Source organism: Cyprinus carpio, chromosome B10 (genome assembly GCF_018340385.1).
Source record: "Cyprinus carpio isolate SPL01 chromosome B10, ASM1834038v1, whole genome shotgun sequence".
NCBI lineage: Eukaryota > Metazoa > Chordata > Actinopteri > Cypriniformes > Cyprinidae > Cyprinus > Cyprinus carpio.
In genome coordinates, this window is record NC_056606.1 from 20,823,099 (window position 1) to 20,838,521 (window position 15,423).

Sequence of the window (15,423 nt, forward strand, 5' to 3'; positions counted from 1 at the left end):
CTCACAAGAAAGGTTATATTTTAAACCAAAATAGATTTTGCTTAAAAAGAAAAATACTTTGATTAATAAGATTTTTATTTATATTTTTTTTTTGCTCAATTAAAAAACATTTAATGATTTTTTTCCATTGTATAAAACAAGCTGATATTAAATTATGAACAAATTCTATCATCTTTACACAATTGTTCTTTGCAAAATATTTTCTTTTTATATTTTTTTATATTCATTTATGTTTAAGTAATATTTTATGTTTTATACTAATGAGGACAAAAAAATTTCAGATTATAATATGCTACTAAAATTTGTTTTCACCATCACTGACATTATTGTCATGAAAATCTTATTTTTATTCCTGCAAAATATGTTTCACTCTTTTGATTTGTTATTTTTTTTAAATAAGCAAATGCAGGTAAAAGCATTGAACAGAATCTTTTTCTATACAACTGACACCAATTGTTCTCTCATATCTGGTTTGATTGTACTAAATTTTTTAATAATAATAATGATAATGTACATACATACATAAAAAGCTTTTCACAAACCCAAATAAGCTTCACAACATCTAGAACAGAAAGTAAATGACAGAGATATTCGAGATCCAAGAAAAAAAGAAGAAACAAGCGCAACAAAATTAGGCAACAATTGTAATCAGAACATTTTAATATCACAAATGCTTTCTGTTAATTTGTAAAGGTGGGGATGCAGGGGGAGAGTTCCAGCATCTAGGGGCCATTGCTCTGAAGGACCCACTCCCCATAGAGGACATAGTGAATAAATTGAATAAATTGGTGCCAGAAGACTTGAGAGTCTGTCAGACCGAACAGGAGTATAGGGATGAATCAAATCAGCAGGGGTCTTTGAACGGCTGCTGTACACAACCTTCAGCTCATGGCATTGGAGGAGTAGAATAGCTATATTTGCAGATTTTGTGTGTTAAAACTTTGATTCAGGATGCATTTTAACATTTAAATAGATATATTTTGGTAGAAATTATTTGTTGTTGTTTTTTCTGGCATTTTAATGGCAGATGTCAAACATAAAAGATGCATTTCCACCACCTACTGGACTGGAGTAAGGACTAAAGCGCAGGAGAGGGATTTTATTGTGGCATGGTGTAAACATCAGGTTGATTTTCACCAAAACTGATTGGAGCATTTGGAAAATGATCAGCAAGCTGGCATGGATAATCAAACTTTAAAGTAAGTCAGAATTGTAAGACAAAAATCACATTGATATTGTATTGAATTTACCTAACTGGATATTCATTAAACGTTTTTTTTGTGTGTGTGTTTTGCAGATGAAATAAATATATACTGAACGATATGATGGTGAGTAAATGATTTTCTTTTTTTGTTATTACCCTTTCGAAATGCATTTGTAAATCATCAAACTAAAGGCCACAGTGTTGCATTGGAGGCAGTGATAAAAGAAACCATACACAATAGAAGTGTGTCGAATGAGACCGAAATTTATTAGTCTACTGTTTGCATGTGAGAAATGCTTTAAGTCACATCATTCCAGACCTTTGGCAACCAAAAGACAAAGCAGGTATCAAGAACTGAAAAACCCCAAGGATGAAGCCAAGTCCACGGAAATTCTATACAGTAAATAAAATAGATATAAAAGGGCTTTATGTCAATGTGTACATTTGGCCAGGTTTGCTGTGTCACGTCACATCCGTTTCAGTAAAAGTGCATATTGGGCTTCACTTTTTGACCTCTCCAAGATCGTCGATGCTGTCGTCGTCCACCTGTGGGGTTAGAGAACACGTCAAAAACAGCTTTGATAAAGGTTCTTCTGGTCAGATTCTGCAGCTGGTTCTGGGATGTTCGCTTACCTCGGGCCACTTTTCCTGGATGACGTCGATGATGTCGTCTGTAAAGTCTCCCTGAATGATGATTTCGTCTTCTGCTGTCACAGAGGCACCGCAGGAGAATTTCTGAGCAAAGAACCTCTGAGCCTCTTTAAGTTCAATGTCTGATGTGGATCACAAAACAATAACAAAGTTACCACAGGGTGAAAATACAGATGACAAACATTAGGACAGTCTTGTAACTGCAATTACAGCCTTACCGAAAGTGGCCAGGCCACACACCCTTGTCACATATTTCTTTTTAGCTCGTGGGATTTTTGCTATTGTGACTTTTTGCGGGACGGTCTTCTTTTTCTGTTTGATTTGACCTCTTCCACCTGCAAAGGGGAAAAACAAAATTAATATTCAATTACAGTTTCCTAGCCAGACAAACTCAAATACTAAACATGTCAATGGTGTTTGTTGTTAGCAACTAAAACATTGTTACAAATCGTTTTCGGTTATTGAAATATTTTATGAAAACTTTAACATAAATGAAAACTTAAAAAGTTGCCTTGGCAATTAATTGAAATAAGTTTAATTTGAAATACTAAAATTACTAAAACTAAAAAAAAACTAAAATTTATATATATATATGTTATGTTAATTATATATAAATAATACTAAAATAACACTAATAGGTTTAAACTTATCTTAACATAAAAATTAAAGGAATTAAAGTAGCCTATTATTGAAGCTTATATTAATAACCAAGGACATAAAGCTAATAAAATAAACTCTCATTTAGCTATAATTTAATTTCAAATGTTTTCATTGGACACATATGGGGTAATTTACCACTTACAAGATGGGGTTTTAATAAGTTATCTGTCTATGCAGTAGAAATGCATGCCCATAAAAAATGCCCATAATGCACTAGGCTCAAATGCACTGGGCTCAATTTGTGTGTAAATTAGTTGTGATTAATATGTGTGGTTTTCTATATGGCCCTGGCACTGTCAAAAGTTCGCTGTATGATGCGTTTTATGTAATCTGACGAACTTTTGCAGATGAATAAATGGATATCTTGGTGCAGGTAACTTGGAACATTGTAACAATACAAAGCTGGTTGAAAATCTGGGAACTTATCCTTTAAGACATTCAAAAAAAGTCTTGGTTGTGGTGTGTATTGTGCGATATGCACTTCCACTGCTCCACCACTCCAAATCATTTTTGTTTATAGATGTTAAATATAAAAGAAAAACGTTTAACCTCTCTTCTGTTTCTTCTTCTCCTCTTCCTCTCCCACAGGGGTTGCCTCTCCACCGCCGCCTCCTCCTCCTCCTCCTGTTGTTTCCTTCTTGGGTGCTGTACTTACACAACAGCAGTGACATCAGTGAGCAAACTACTAATCGATACAGTAGTGCATGTCATAATGGTGCTGACCAAATATTCTTTGTCTCAGTGTCAAATATATAAAAGACACTCAGAGATCAAACAATCAATCCTGCAAGAGTCAAAACTAGGGAGCCATAAATAAAATTGTAAGCAAGTATTTTTTAAGACTTAATATGATTTGGTGATGTTTTAAAAATTGCTGTGAAAGAAAATCTACTTACCAAGAGTCAGTTTAGCAAACACATCAGGGAAGTTCTTCTCAAGCCACTGTTTGCATTTGGCCGGCTCAGGCATGTACTCACAGTACTAGCAGAGGAAAGCAGAAGCCTTTTATTCATTTGCTTTCTACCAACAGAATATGTGATCATTTTTAAAGGAATAGTTCACACAAAAATGAAAATGTGCTCACCCTCGGGCCATCCAAGATGATGATGAGTTTGTTTCTTCATCAGAACTGATTTGGAGAAATGTAGCATTATATCACTTGCTGTACACTCTGCAGTGAATGGATGCCGTCAGAATTAGAGTCCAAACAGCTGATAAAAACATCACAATAATCCACACCACTCCAGTCCATCCATCAAGATGTTTTAAATTTAAATCATCGCTTCTGGCTAAAATATTAATCCATAATAATGAGTGCATCCACTGCACTCACATCAAAATCCACTGAGATATACTATGTTTAGAACTGTTTTTGCTTGTACACGTTGCTTGATCTGTGCACATCTCTCTCCTGATTCAAACTAGATGACTTTTCCAACGGAGAAAGCAATTATTATTAATAACAGACTTGTATTTTAGCCGGAAGCAGTGGTTTCAAGTTAAAAATGCCTTTATGTTGGGTCTGTTTATTACAAAGACACAGTTTTCCGCTTCACAAGATGTTAATTGATGAACTGGAAATGTGTGGATTTCTGTGCTTGTGGATTATTGTGATATTTTTAATCAGCTGTTTATGACGGCACCCATTCACTGCAGAGGATCCATTGGTGAGCAAGTGATCTAATACGAAATTCCTCCAGATCTGTTCCCATGAACAAAAACTCACATACACCTTGGATGGCCTGAGGGTGAGCACATTTTCAGCAAATTTTAATTTTTGGGGGAACCATTCCTTTAACATGTGATGCACTCACCTCTACTGGCAGAGAACACACTGGAAGTAAAAGAGGAGAGAAATGTTAGTATTACATGACTGCGAACCCGAATTAAGTCGATAAAATTTTAACTACTTTTTTATTTAATTCATTTAAACACAGACAGTTAGCACTGGCAGTGCATTGATTTATTTATTATTATTATTTTGCATTTTCTCACCTCCACAATAGAGAACTTTTAGCGGGTATTTTGCATCTGGGTCAGCCCGATCCACTTTATTTTCTGGTGAACCCGACTCTGCGTTCTCAGTAGTAGCCATATTACATGAATCTACACAAATCAATCATACACAAGGGTTACTTTAGACTGACAACATAACACAACCAGCTGACGCACAGAGACCAACGCTTGAATTCTAAGCTAAAATGTGCATTTACAAGATATTATTCATAAACACCTAAAGTGATTAGTTTGCAAAAACTGCAAAACCAATATAGTGCCTTCATAATGCATGCAGAAATGTGGTCTGTCTGAAAATGGTTATAATCAAAATCTATAATAGATATAACTAACCACACATCAGGCATACATTGCTGGGGTGAAAGTTAAAAGTCAATAATTTATCCATCTAATTGCAAAAGACCTTCCACATCACTTCAGCACGATTTATAAACCTTGAGTAAATTTTATTAATCTTTTTGAACTAATTAGACTCTCAAAACGTACTATTTTGTTTAATAAAACCACAAAAGATGCTTTTAAGTACATGTAAACACATAAATTGTCAAATGCTAGCAACACCCTAGTATTGCTTTAGAGATACTAACCAACACACTGTGATCAAATGCAATGGGTTTGATCAAAGTCTCTGCTTATTACACTAATAAATGCATTCAAATATAGTTTAAAACTCTTTTAGAGTCACTGACAGTGACTTGAATCTAGGAGCTCCGCACAGGGATCATGCATCCACTCAGTGAGCACCCATTCATTAGCCAGCACTGCTAATCACAGCTGTCCTACAGCAGCCACGCGCTCGAGCTCATACATACCCCGTCGATATAATCTCAGTACAACTTGCTTTTGAGTAACACCTTGATCATTATTAAATTAACTCGTGCGGATGTTCCTTAAAGGGTGAAAGAGTTCCACTGTTGCTCAGCACACCTTGTCTGATTTGGCTTTGGGTCCTGACAACGCCTCTCCGAGGCAGCGCAACAACGTAGTTCGCGCTTTTGCCGTATTACGTACGTACTTCGTGATGAAATATTTTCGTGTAATATTAAATTAATAATTTAAAAATGTGTTATACGATTTTTATATAATATATATTATGTAACTGAATGAAAAGCATATATTTAAACAGAATTTTGAACGAATATTTTAAATCAGGCGTCTCGTTGGAAAGCCCCGTTAAGCGCGGATCGTAACAGGCGTTTGAGAATTCCGAAAATAATCTTCTTGTCACATATGTTTCACAATGATTCTAAATTCAAATTTTTAATTGCACATTTTTTTTTTTTTTACAAGTTAACAGTGATTTGGATTAGGAGTTAGGGTGTTTAGGTTGCATTTATTGTTGTTTTTTAATCCCGAGTGTCTTGTTTACACTTAAATAATGCATCTTTAAAAACAATCACATGCACGATAACAAGATACTGATATTGTGCATCGCTATGATGTTGACGCCGCTGTTTTCTTCATTTAAAGTGACGCTAGAAGTAACACCAAGTCTTGTCTGCTAGTTCAGACATTTGTCTGTCAGTGTTTGTCCAGTGATAGATGTGATGGAGGGCTTCAAGGAAACAAGAAACTCTAAAACTCTTGGAAGTTTTTCGATATCAAAAGGTGATAAACCTCATGTAAACATTAATGCATGTGAGAAACCCCTCAAATATAAAACATGATTATTCTTTGCATTAATTAATTAATTTACAGGATCTCCAGTGCAGCCCTGGCACAGTACTCCTGTAAAAAAGGTTGGTTGGTTGTTTTTTAAATTATTTTATGTAAAGTATCGGTCATTAATGGATAGTGAAGGGCCACTAACAAGTGTCTATCATACATAGAGACTCATTCAATACTATTTAAAAGCATCTCAGCATGCAACTCATTGAGAGAGTGCACAGAGCTGGAATAAACTGCATGTCAACTTTGAAGAAGCTAAAATAATAAAGTATTTATTTGGTAGACATTTTAAGTCACTGTATAATTCCATTCTGTTTGTGTTATTTCATACTTGCGATGAATTTATGATGGTCCTAAAATGTGGAAAACAGATGTCTAGTGATGATTAGTGGCGAGAATTATCACTGATAGCTAATCTTTTAAAAATAATCATACTAAAAAGGAATGTTTTCTCTCCACTTTTGTTATAAATCTTACATTTTCCTCTTCAAACATATTAAACACTAATTACACTTTGAATGTGTATTGTGTTGCATTTCTGTTTGCATAGTTTTTATGGCACATTGTTGATTGTATCTATATTGTGACGTGTTCATGCTGCTTTGTATTTATTGCAACCTTGTTTTTAGGTTGAGCAATTATATCAGCAATTAAATTTAACACTTGTTGTTGAATAAAAGATTTGATTCTGAGTTTATGATACTCAATCCTTCAGAGTCTTTTTGCTGCTAATGAGGTGCCAGATGTTTCCTCCACCAAACTCAGAGATGAAAACAGAACAAGGCCTGCAAGACTGAGTCTACATGACCTCTCAAAACCTATGTCCTCTTTCTCATCAACACAAGACTTCCAGGTAACACGTTTGAAGTGGCTTGAATCGATTTCCAGAATCTGTTTTGCTGCTTTTTGCTTCATAATTCCCAGTTTTCCAGAATATAAGTGTATTTTGAAGGAATAGTTCATGCAAAAATGAAAATCTGCTGAAAATTTACTCTCAGGGCATTCAAGATGTAGGTGAGTTTGTTTTGTCATGGTAACATGTTTGGAGAAATTTAGCATTACCAGTGGATGCTCTGCAGTGAATGGGTGCCGTCACCCAAACAGCTGATAAAAACATGAGAAATAATCCACAAGAAACACACGCCACTCCAATCAATCAGTTAACATCTTCTGAAGCAAAAAGCTGCGTGTTTGGAATCTGTTTTCAGCAAATTTAGATTTTTGGTTTAGCTATTCCTTTAAAACTGTGAATGTTATGGTAACTCTTGAATGACTTTGTGTTTTTGTTAACTAAGTATTGGCCCGTTTTTGGGATGTTATTAGATCCCAGTTAATGGATTGGAGGTCTCCACTATTCAGAGGCAGCGTCTGGAGCTGCAGCTTCTCATAGCAGAACTGAAGGACCGCGACCAGGAGCTCAACACTATGGCAGCAGCCCATCACAAGCAGCTGCTGTCCTGGGAGCAGGACCGTCAGAGAGTGCTGATCCTGGAACAGAGATGTGTCCGACTGGAGGGTGAGAGTGACTTCAGAACAGGGTTTACTAAAATCAAACTGAAACTATTAAAAGCATTTTTGTTAATTGAAATAAAGCTGACATAAACATGAAAAACTAACTAAAAGCAGTTGGAGCACTACCATTACTAACTGGAAATAAATCTAAAACTGAAATAAAAATAAATGAAACTTAAATTGTAAATGTCAAAAACATTATAACAAAATTATTTAAATTTAATATGAAAATATAGGAATAAAAGCTTATTCAAGAATCAATAGTATAGTAATAATAGTATAATATAATAATATAATGAAAATACTAATAGCACTGCTCCAGTTGCACTGCAAGTTCACTAATAATCCTGCACCAAAACACTAATTTAGTTTAAAAATACCATTTCCACTCTTTTTCTGTCCAACAGAATTAGGTTGTTTTTGCTACTGTGCTTTTAAGAATTCTATATTCCCCCTTAAATGTAAGCACTGTTATGTACTGTTGAAGTTTCAAAACATGGCTCTACTTTTGCACCTTTGTTTCAGTAAATAAATACGTTTAAAGAAATTAAGTGGAATATTTTGAGCCGTGAACTCTTCTGATTCAAAGTTGCAGGAAATTCAGTTTTTTTTGAATCTAATAGTAATTACAGCCACAGTCTCTTCTCCTCAAAAAAAGGCTGCATTTATTTGATCAAAAATACAGTACATATTGTAAAATATTTTTATAATTTCAAATAACTGTTTTCTATTTGAATATATTGTAAAATGCAATTTATTCCTGTGATGTAAAGCTGAATTTTCAGCATCATTACTCCAGTCTTTTGTGTCACATGTTTCTTCAGAAATCATTCTAATATGCTGATCAATATTTGATCAATATTGCAAACAGTTGTACAGCTTCATATTTTTGTGCAAGTTTTTATCTATATTTTATATTTATATTTTCTATTTTACAGTCACTTATGTATACTTGCTGATTAAAAGTATTAATTTCTTTAAAAAAAAAAGAAGTCTTACTGATCCCAAACCTGAATGGTAATGTATTTGACTGCTCATGTATTCTTAGATGAGCTGGAGAAGCGTAACGAGGTGATCAGAGCTCTCAGTAAGCGGACGAAGGTGGCGGAATCGAGAGAGAAAGACTTGTACAGAGAGCTCAACAGCACCCAACAGCAGCTACATGAGCTGAGCTGCACACAGATGAACACCACCAGACATGAGCAGGACTTGGAGGTGAAGTCAAATCTGTTTTTAGGTCTGAACTTTTGTCCCAGCATGTTCCATTTCCTGTTCCCATTACTCCATCTTCCTACATCATTTCTTTCCACTCTTTATCTTATCGTAAAACACTCCATAACTTGTTATTAGGGATGTAACAATATCAAAATCTCACGATACGATAATATCGTGACATGAAGTCCACAATATAATATAAAAAAAAAGACAAATGAAGAATTGGGAAAAATAATTTTTAGTACATTTTAAAGTTTAATTATTCTATCTAATGCACTTTTAGAGTTCAACATTAAGAGCTGCAACCCATGTTCTTAACTAAGAAATCTTAAGTCAGAAAAAAGACAGTGAACTTTAAAGGGGACTCAACCCTCTTTTTATTTGTGATATACTGTCTCAGTTTAAATTACATTCACACTGGTGTTTTAGGAAGACAAACAATTTAGAATAGAATAATAATAATAACAACAATGACAGTAATAGCCATATATTGTACATTAACATTTATGCATTTAGCAGACGCTTTTATCCAAAGCGACTTACAGGCTATACATTTTTTTTTTTTTTTACCAGTATGTGTGTTCCTTGGGAATTGAACCCACAACCTTTTGCGCTGCTAACGCAATGCTCTACCATTGAGCCACAGGAACATAAATATTGTAAAACAGGTGCACTGTAAAATAAATGAAAATGAACATTTCATGGGTATATTATTTTTTGCTTTAAACTACAGTAGGGAAATTACAATAATTCTTTCCTAATTTCTACACTTTAAAGAGATATTTTGAATTTCGACTGCATTTAAAGCGCAAGCTGTCAGCAATTCATACTGCACTTTTAAGCTTTTATTTTGACAGAAACGGGAGTAGAGCTTTTATTTTGAAAGGAAACTCCAGCTTCAGTGAAAACAGTCTCACTGCAAATCTAGTGAAATGCTGTAATCATCTGCCACAAAAATAAAGCATAACTAGTGGCCTTTGCATTCCTAAACGCGTGCTAAACAAGTTCACTGCATTCACTGTGAACGAAGCCGTTCTGAGGCATGGAAAACACCGTATCTTGAGCAATGTGTTCACTTCGCCTTAAAACATGCATCAAAAACAGACTTGATGAAGTGGTTAAGCCATATTGTGCTTACGTTTTTAGCTCGTTTGAAAGATACAGTACTGTGATAAAGCATAATGGCCCAAAACGCAACAAAGACCAGTTATGTTAGAATAAGAAATATAAATATTTTTAAAAAAACTACACTTTCCCGCACAACCTATCGTTTCATATTGTCATGTGACCACAATAATATCGCAATATTTCATTATTGATAATATCGTTACATCCTTACTTGTTCTTATAATTAATAATACTTTGTGTATTCATAGGAGCGGAACCAGAGTCTGAACTCCACGGTCATGATGCTGTCATCACAGGTGGGTCAGCTGCAGGTGCGCGAGGAGGAGCTCAGCTCTATGCTAAAACTGAAGGTAGGAGAGACTCAAACACTCACGCACACATACATTATCTTATATCCTGATCATTCAGACACATAATGTAAGCACATGATTTTTTTCACCAGGATAAAGATATGATTGAGGCCACCAATCACATTTTAGAGCTGTCCGGTCGTCTTTGCGAACTAGAGAAATCGCTCGAAGAGCTGCGAACACGTGAGAGCAAAACGCTGCGAGAAATGGAGGAACACAAACACCGTTTCAGAGAGAGCAGACACAAAAACGCTCAACTGAAAGGTAGACAGTGTTATTTCACAATCTCTCGCTGTGTCCGAAATTGAATACTGTGTAGTAGCTACTTTGAAACTTTCTTTGCGACTGTTAAAAAAGTGCATTCTAAATCGTGTTCATGTGACTGGATTCATGCTGGATTCATCAGGATGTTGTCAGTACATGTTTCATTTTTTTTGCAGCCGAGCTTCAGGAGAAAACCATCGAGAACAACAGCCAGAGAGAAGAGCTCATCCGCTTAAAACAGGAAAACCAGCTGTTGAAGAAAGACATCACTTCTGTTGAGCTTCAGATGATGAGTATGCCACTACTGCATGTGTCATAGTGTAACATAGGCTCTGTTTCCAACCCTAGACAGCATCATAGATGTGCTTCAGACACACAGAAACATCTATAGAAACTTTTCTTCACTAATCAGGCGGTCCCAGAATGCATTGTGATTTGACACAATTAAAAATACATATTTTTTGTTAGCACCCAAAATAATGCAATTAATCACACAGATTCACTCAGCATTTGTTTATATGTATTTTATTTATTTTTATTTGAGTATTTGGTTTCTAGAAAAATGTTAACATCTAACTATATTGGACTCCCACACTTTGTGTTGACTTTTCAAATCAGTTGGCGTTTGTTTTTAAATAATTAAAGAACAAATTCACGTTTACAGTTCTTTGATGTTGTTTAATAGTCACATGACATGCAGGTAAATCAATGCGATATCTGATCTTTTTAAATATATTTGAAACATTTAATATTTTAACTTTTTTTATTTCTATGTTTTTTTATTTATTTATTTATTTATTTTAATTACATTTTACATTTTTATGATTTAATTAATTATTAGCTTTTCATCAATTCATGAAGTCCACGCTGTATTTTCTAGTTTGGGGAACCTCTGTTATTTTCAAGTAACTGCATGACTGTTAATATAAAAATAAATGAATAAATAAATAAAAAAAAATCTGAAAATTAGCTAGCAGGATGTTGCTGTAGTGAGAATTTTAAGGGTGTGTCAGTAAAAGTTTTTAAATACTTTTTACAAACACTTTAGATCTTGTTATTAATGCCTATTGCCTAAAAATTAAATGTGTTGCAAGTCTTTTAAAAATGTAATTTAAGCAAGATTTCATGATTTCACCCTCACTGGTTTCAGAACACAGCCGTTAAAAACTGCTTATATACAGCAGCGATGCCTAAACACTGATTGGCACTGATTCAGAAACATATTGTACAGTCTTACGCTTACTGTTTTAAATGAATGGAGGTTGTTGTGTCTGTTGCCCAGATGAAGATAAAAGCTGGAGGGATGATTTACTTGAACTCTCCCGATCAAAACAAGCTCGAGTGGAATCTGAGCTGCACTGTCTGCGGCAGGTACTGTCTTTCAAAACTCCCTCCCTTTACATCATCCAATGCCAGCCAGCGTTCATTTTTAGAAATCTCTGTCCTTTGCATTTGTTCCGGAGTCGTTTTTCCAGTTTTTCAGCGTGCTTGCAAGACTTCCTGCATTCCTTTTTCATGACTTAGTGTTTTAAACACGTCGTGATCTCTTCTAAAACAGCACCAGTAATCTTGAAAGAACCAGTGTTTCTTTAGTGTTGAGATGCTATTATAGTTTTTATATTTACAGTTTTCAGTTTTTGTAATTTTATTGTGTATTTTTGTCTTTTTATTTTATTTATTTTTATTTTAGTTTAAAAAAGTCCATTAAATAAAAAAAAAATAGGTTTAAGGTGTTTTTTTTCTGTATATTTTATTTGATTTCAGTTAAAGTTCAAAGTAACAATTGTATTTTATGGCTTTAGTTAGGGATTATTACCCTTCTTAAACCTTTTTGCCTTTTTATAATGGGCCTTTTCATGTTTCTCTATAATCCTGATCCATATTTCTGTATTTAAAGCATCAGAAATGTTCTGATTGGTTAGGATTTTCTTCACACCAAGTCAGCACATAATAAATGATTGATAGGGTTATGATATATGCATATGTTTGTGACAGGTGTGTGAAAACCAACAGAATGAGCTCCAGCTGCTGAAGTTGAACTTGGAGAGCGCCAGAGAGTCACTCCGACATCATGAGGGTCAAAGGTCACGAGAGAGGTGGGCATCTACAATGTGCAGTGTTTTATAAAATTAAATTGCTTATTTCAGCCACTGGCTTTACATCTGTCCATACCAGCGTTTTAGTATTTTTGTTTGTTTGTTTTTACTATTATACTTTTTTAATGTATTGAATTATTTTTATATTTTAAGCTTAATTTTAAGTAAATTGTTATAAAGGTAAATTTTGTTATAGCACTTCTGTTGTTATTATCTTTTTAGAAATATTACTATTTAAGTCTAATATATTTTTATACGTTTTAGTTTTTTATTCATTTCCGGATATTTTATTTGTGTTTAGTTTTTCTTAATTTTAGTTTATTTTTCATAATTTTTTTAGTGTTTTTTTTTTTGTAATATTGTAAAATATTAATATTACTATGTTTTAGTTTTAGTTAAGTTTTTATTCATATCCAGTCAGATTTATTTTTAATTAGATTTTATTTGTAATATTTTCTGTTAATTTAATTACTTATATAGGTTTTATTTATTTTTATTTTGTTTTTATTTAATTTTCAGTTTGTATTTGTATTCCCATTCAGTAATTTTAGTTCTTATTTAGTAACTTATTTCAGTTATTTGCCAAAGCAATATTTCCAACTTTTTAAATTGATTAACCCTGGTCTAGGTGTCTTGAGTTATGAGTGTTGTTGTGTTCGTAGGGCTGATTCTGGTTTAGGAGACAGTCATGTGCTAGAAAACAGTGATCATCAGGAAGGGACAGAACTAGAAACAGGGCTAATGTCCACCCTGTGCCATAGAACAAGCGGAAATGCCCCATCGATTTTAATGCAGCGTCCTTGTGTTGAAATGGAAACGCAGACTGACCTTGAGCATGACTTTGGCGCCGCTTTGAGCACCACAAACCATGAATTCACAGAGCTTTCAGCTGTAGTGGATAGTTGCTGTGGCGCCAACATTAAGAACAGCTGTGCGACTAGCCAGTGTGACATCAGTGAACAAGAATCACCCAAGATGGAAATGAGGGAAAGAGCGAACAACTGTGTTGAGCCGTCATCCCAGTCTCTCTGCTGTGATAATGCTGACATCCCATCAGAAGATCCACACTGTCAGGCAGTGCATTGTGACACTAGAGCTGACGTGGATTTAATGGCTGTCATTGACTATGATTCAGAGACAGGAACTCCTGTCTGTGTAGTCGATGTGGATATCAGTCCAAGAATCTCTTGGTAGGCTTCTCTAGCTTTATTAAAACATCTTGCAAGTCAGGTCATAATCATAGGTTTATACAAAAACTCCAATGAATCCGAGAGCAAAGTTGCTTGTTGCTTTTACATTTATGCATGTGGCAAATGATTTTATCCAAAGCAACTTACATTGCATTCAATTGTATTTTATCAGTCCATGCATTCCCTGGGAATCAGACCCACACCGTGGCAATGCTAAAAGCATACCAATTTCAAATATAATATTTTTTGGTGGCTTATTAAAGGAGAGTTCAGTTTTACTATGTCAAACCATAATAAAATCCATTGCCCTGAATATTGCAGATTTTATGTTGGTATGTTTTAATATCAAGCAGGCAAAAAAACTGTTGATTTTGTTGGCCTGATCATAACAGTGACTTTCTCTTCATTAACTAGCGCAGCAGATCTGAGCCTTCTTCATCTGGATTGCCCCTCCCCCTGTCACAGAAGTAGGCGGAGCTCTGTCTGTTTACCCGATTCTACGCTAAGCATTGAACTCTGTGCCAATGATGTAGCTCGCCATGCCAGTGAGGTAGCTCAACAATACAATGCAAAAATACAACTCTCTCTCTCTCTCTCTATTTTTTTTCTCTGTATTTATATAGAAAAATATACAGATTTCTGTATTTTCCTACCTGAAAAATATAACCCATGTGAATTTTGTAAATTGCTGCATTTTCAAATATACTTAAATTGCATACATTTGTATATTGCTGCATTTTCAAATATACTTAAATTGCAATTTTTTAATTAAATTGGAATTTTTGCAGTAGTAGTAGCATTATTGCAATAGTAAAATATTTCATTAATAAATACTCATTTTGCATATCACAAAATTGTATCGTTGCAAAAGTTTTTTGATTTAATTTTTATAATTTAAATAATAAAAATATGATTTTTAATAATTATGATGATGATGATGATTATTAAGTACTTATTTGGTACAATACAATAGTATTATCCCCTGGTGTATTTTTGTACCACGCAGGAGGGCTACAGCTCGTCCACAACACGGTTACAGCGTCTGCTGGCCGAGTCTCAGGAAATGGTGGCAAGTTTGGAAAGTTCAACCAAGAAGTCTGTCAGCCCTACGAAACCTCAGAGCCCGATGAACTGCGATGTCATTTGTCACCTCCAAAGTAACCATGGCAACGGCAGCCACTCCCAAACCTCCACCCATAGCCAGGAGGGCAGACAAACACACGGGGTACCTATTACATCATAAAACTCTTTACATAACAGTTTAATGCATAGTATGCTTGAAGACATAACTGCAGCTAAATGCCATTTTCTCCTTATCGTCCTAAAGGAAAGTGACTCCCAGATCGAAAGCAGCCCACGTTTGCATCAAGGAAGCAAGTAATGTGGTCCATAAAGCCACGAGAAGCAGAGAATCCCCGTTCACTTCCATCTTCTCCACAGCTTCTGAAAATAAATCAGTTCTTTGCAAC

At 34.7% G+C, this 15,423-nt stretch overlaps 2 protein-coding genes and 1 long non-coding RNA gene across 6 annotated transcripts; 2 read left to right on the forward strand and 1 right to left on the reverse strand.

Moving 5' to 3' along the window:
* Positions 1–472: 472 nt before the first annotated feature.
* On the forward strand, positions 473–3,418 carry LOC122138758. Its single transcript, XR_006155782.1, has 3 exons — positions 473–1,199; positions 1,298–1,328; positions 3,104–3,418. It is a non-coding gene; the product is annotated as an uncharacterized LOC122138758 (long non-coding RNA).
* On the reverse strand, positions 1,449–5,482 carry LOC109058989 (density-regulated protein). Of its 2 annotated transcripts, none has more exons than XM_019076183.2 (8): positions 5,344–5,482; positions 4,511–4,621; positions 4,330–4,349; positions 3,412–3,496; positions 3,065–3,160; positions 2,074–2,190; positions 1,838–1,977; positions 1,449–1,750 (listed from the first exon to the last, which is right to left on the reverse strand). In XM_019076183.2, exons 2-8 carry the CDS (start codon positions 4,608–4,610, stop codon positions 1,706–1,708), a joined length of 603 nt encoding a protein of 200 aa, XP_018931728.1. In that variant the 5' UTR covers positions 4,611–4,621; positions 5,344–5,482; the 3' UTR covers positions 1,449–1,705. The 2 variants fall into 2 exon arrangements, with proteins under 2 accessions (XP_018931728.1, XP_018931729.1); XM_019076184.2 differs by having other exon boundaries at positions 5,459–5,480.
* LOC109058990 lies at positions 5,401–15,423 on the forward strand. Of its 3 annotated transcripts, XM_019076187.2 has the most exons (15): positions 5,401–5,538; positions 6,002–6,139; positions 6,230–6,270; positions 6,915–7,052; positions 7,523–7,715; positions 8,760–8,926; positions 10,303–10,404; positions 10,497–10,668; positions 10,845–10,961; positions 11,951–12,039; positions 12,664–12,764; positions 13,427–13,954; positions 14,369–14,504; positions 14,961–15,179; positions 15,282–15,423. In XM_019076187.2, the coding sequence occupies exons 2-15, from the start codon at positions 6,079–6,081 to the stop codon at positions 15,333–15,335; spliced, it is 2,118 nt and encodes a 705-aa protein (XP_018931732.2). In that variant the 5' UTR covers positions 5,401–5,538; positions 6,002–6,078; the 3' UTR covers positions 15,336–15,423. The 3 variants fall into 3 exon arrangements, with proteins under 3 accessions (XP_018931732.2, XP_042589150.1, XP_042589151.1); XM_042733216.1 differs by lacking the exon at positions 5,401–5,538 and having other exon boundaries at positions 5,707–6,139; positions 7,559–7,715; XM_042733217.1 differs by lacking the exons at positions 5,401–5,538; positions 6,230–6,270 and having other exon boundaries at positions 5,708–6,139.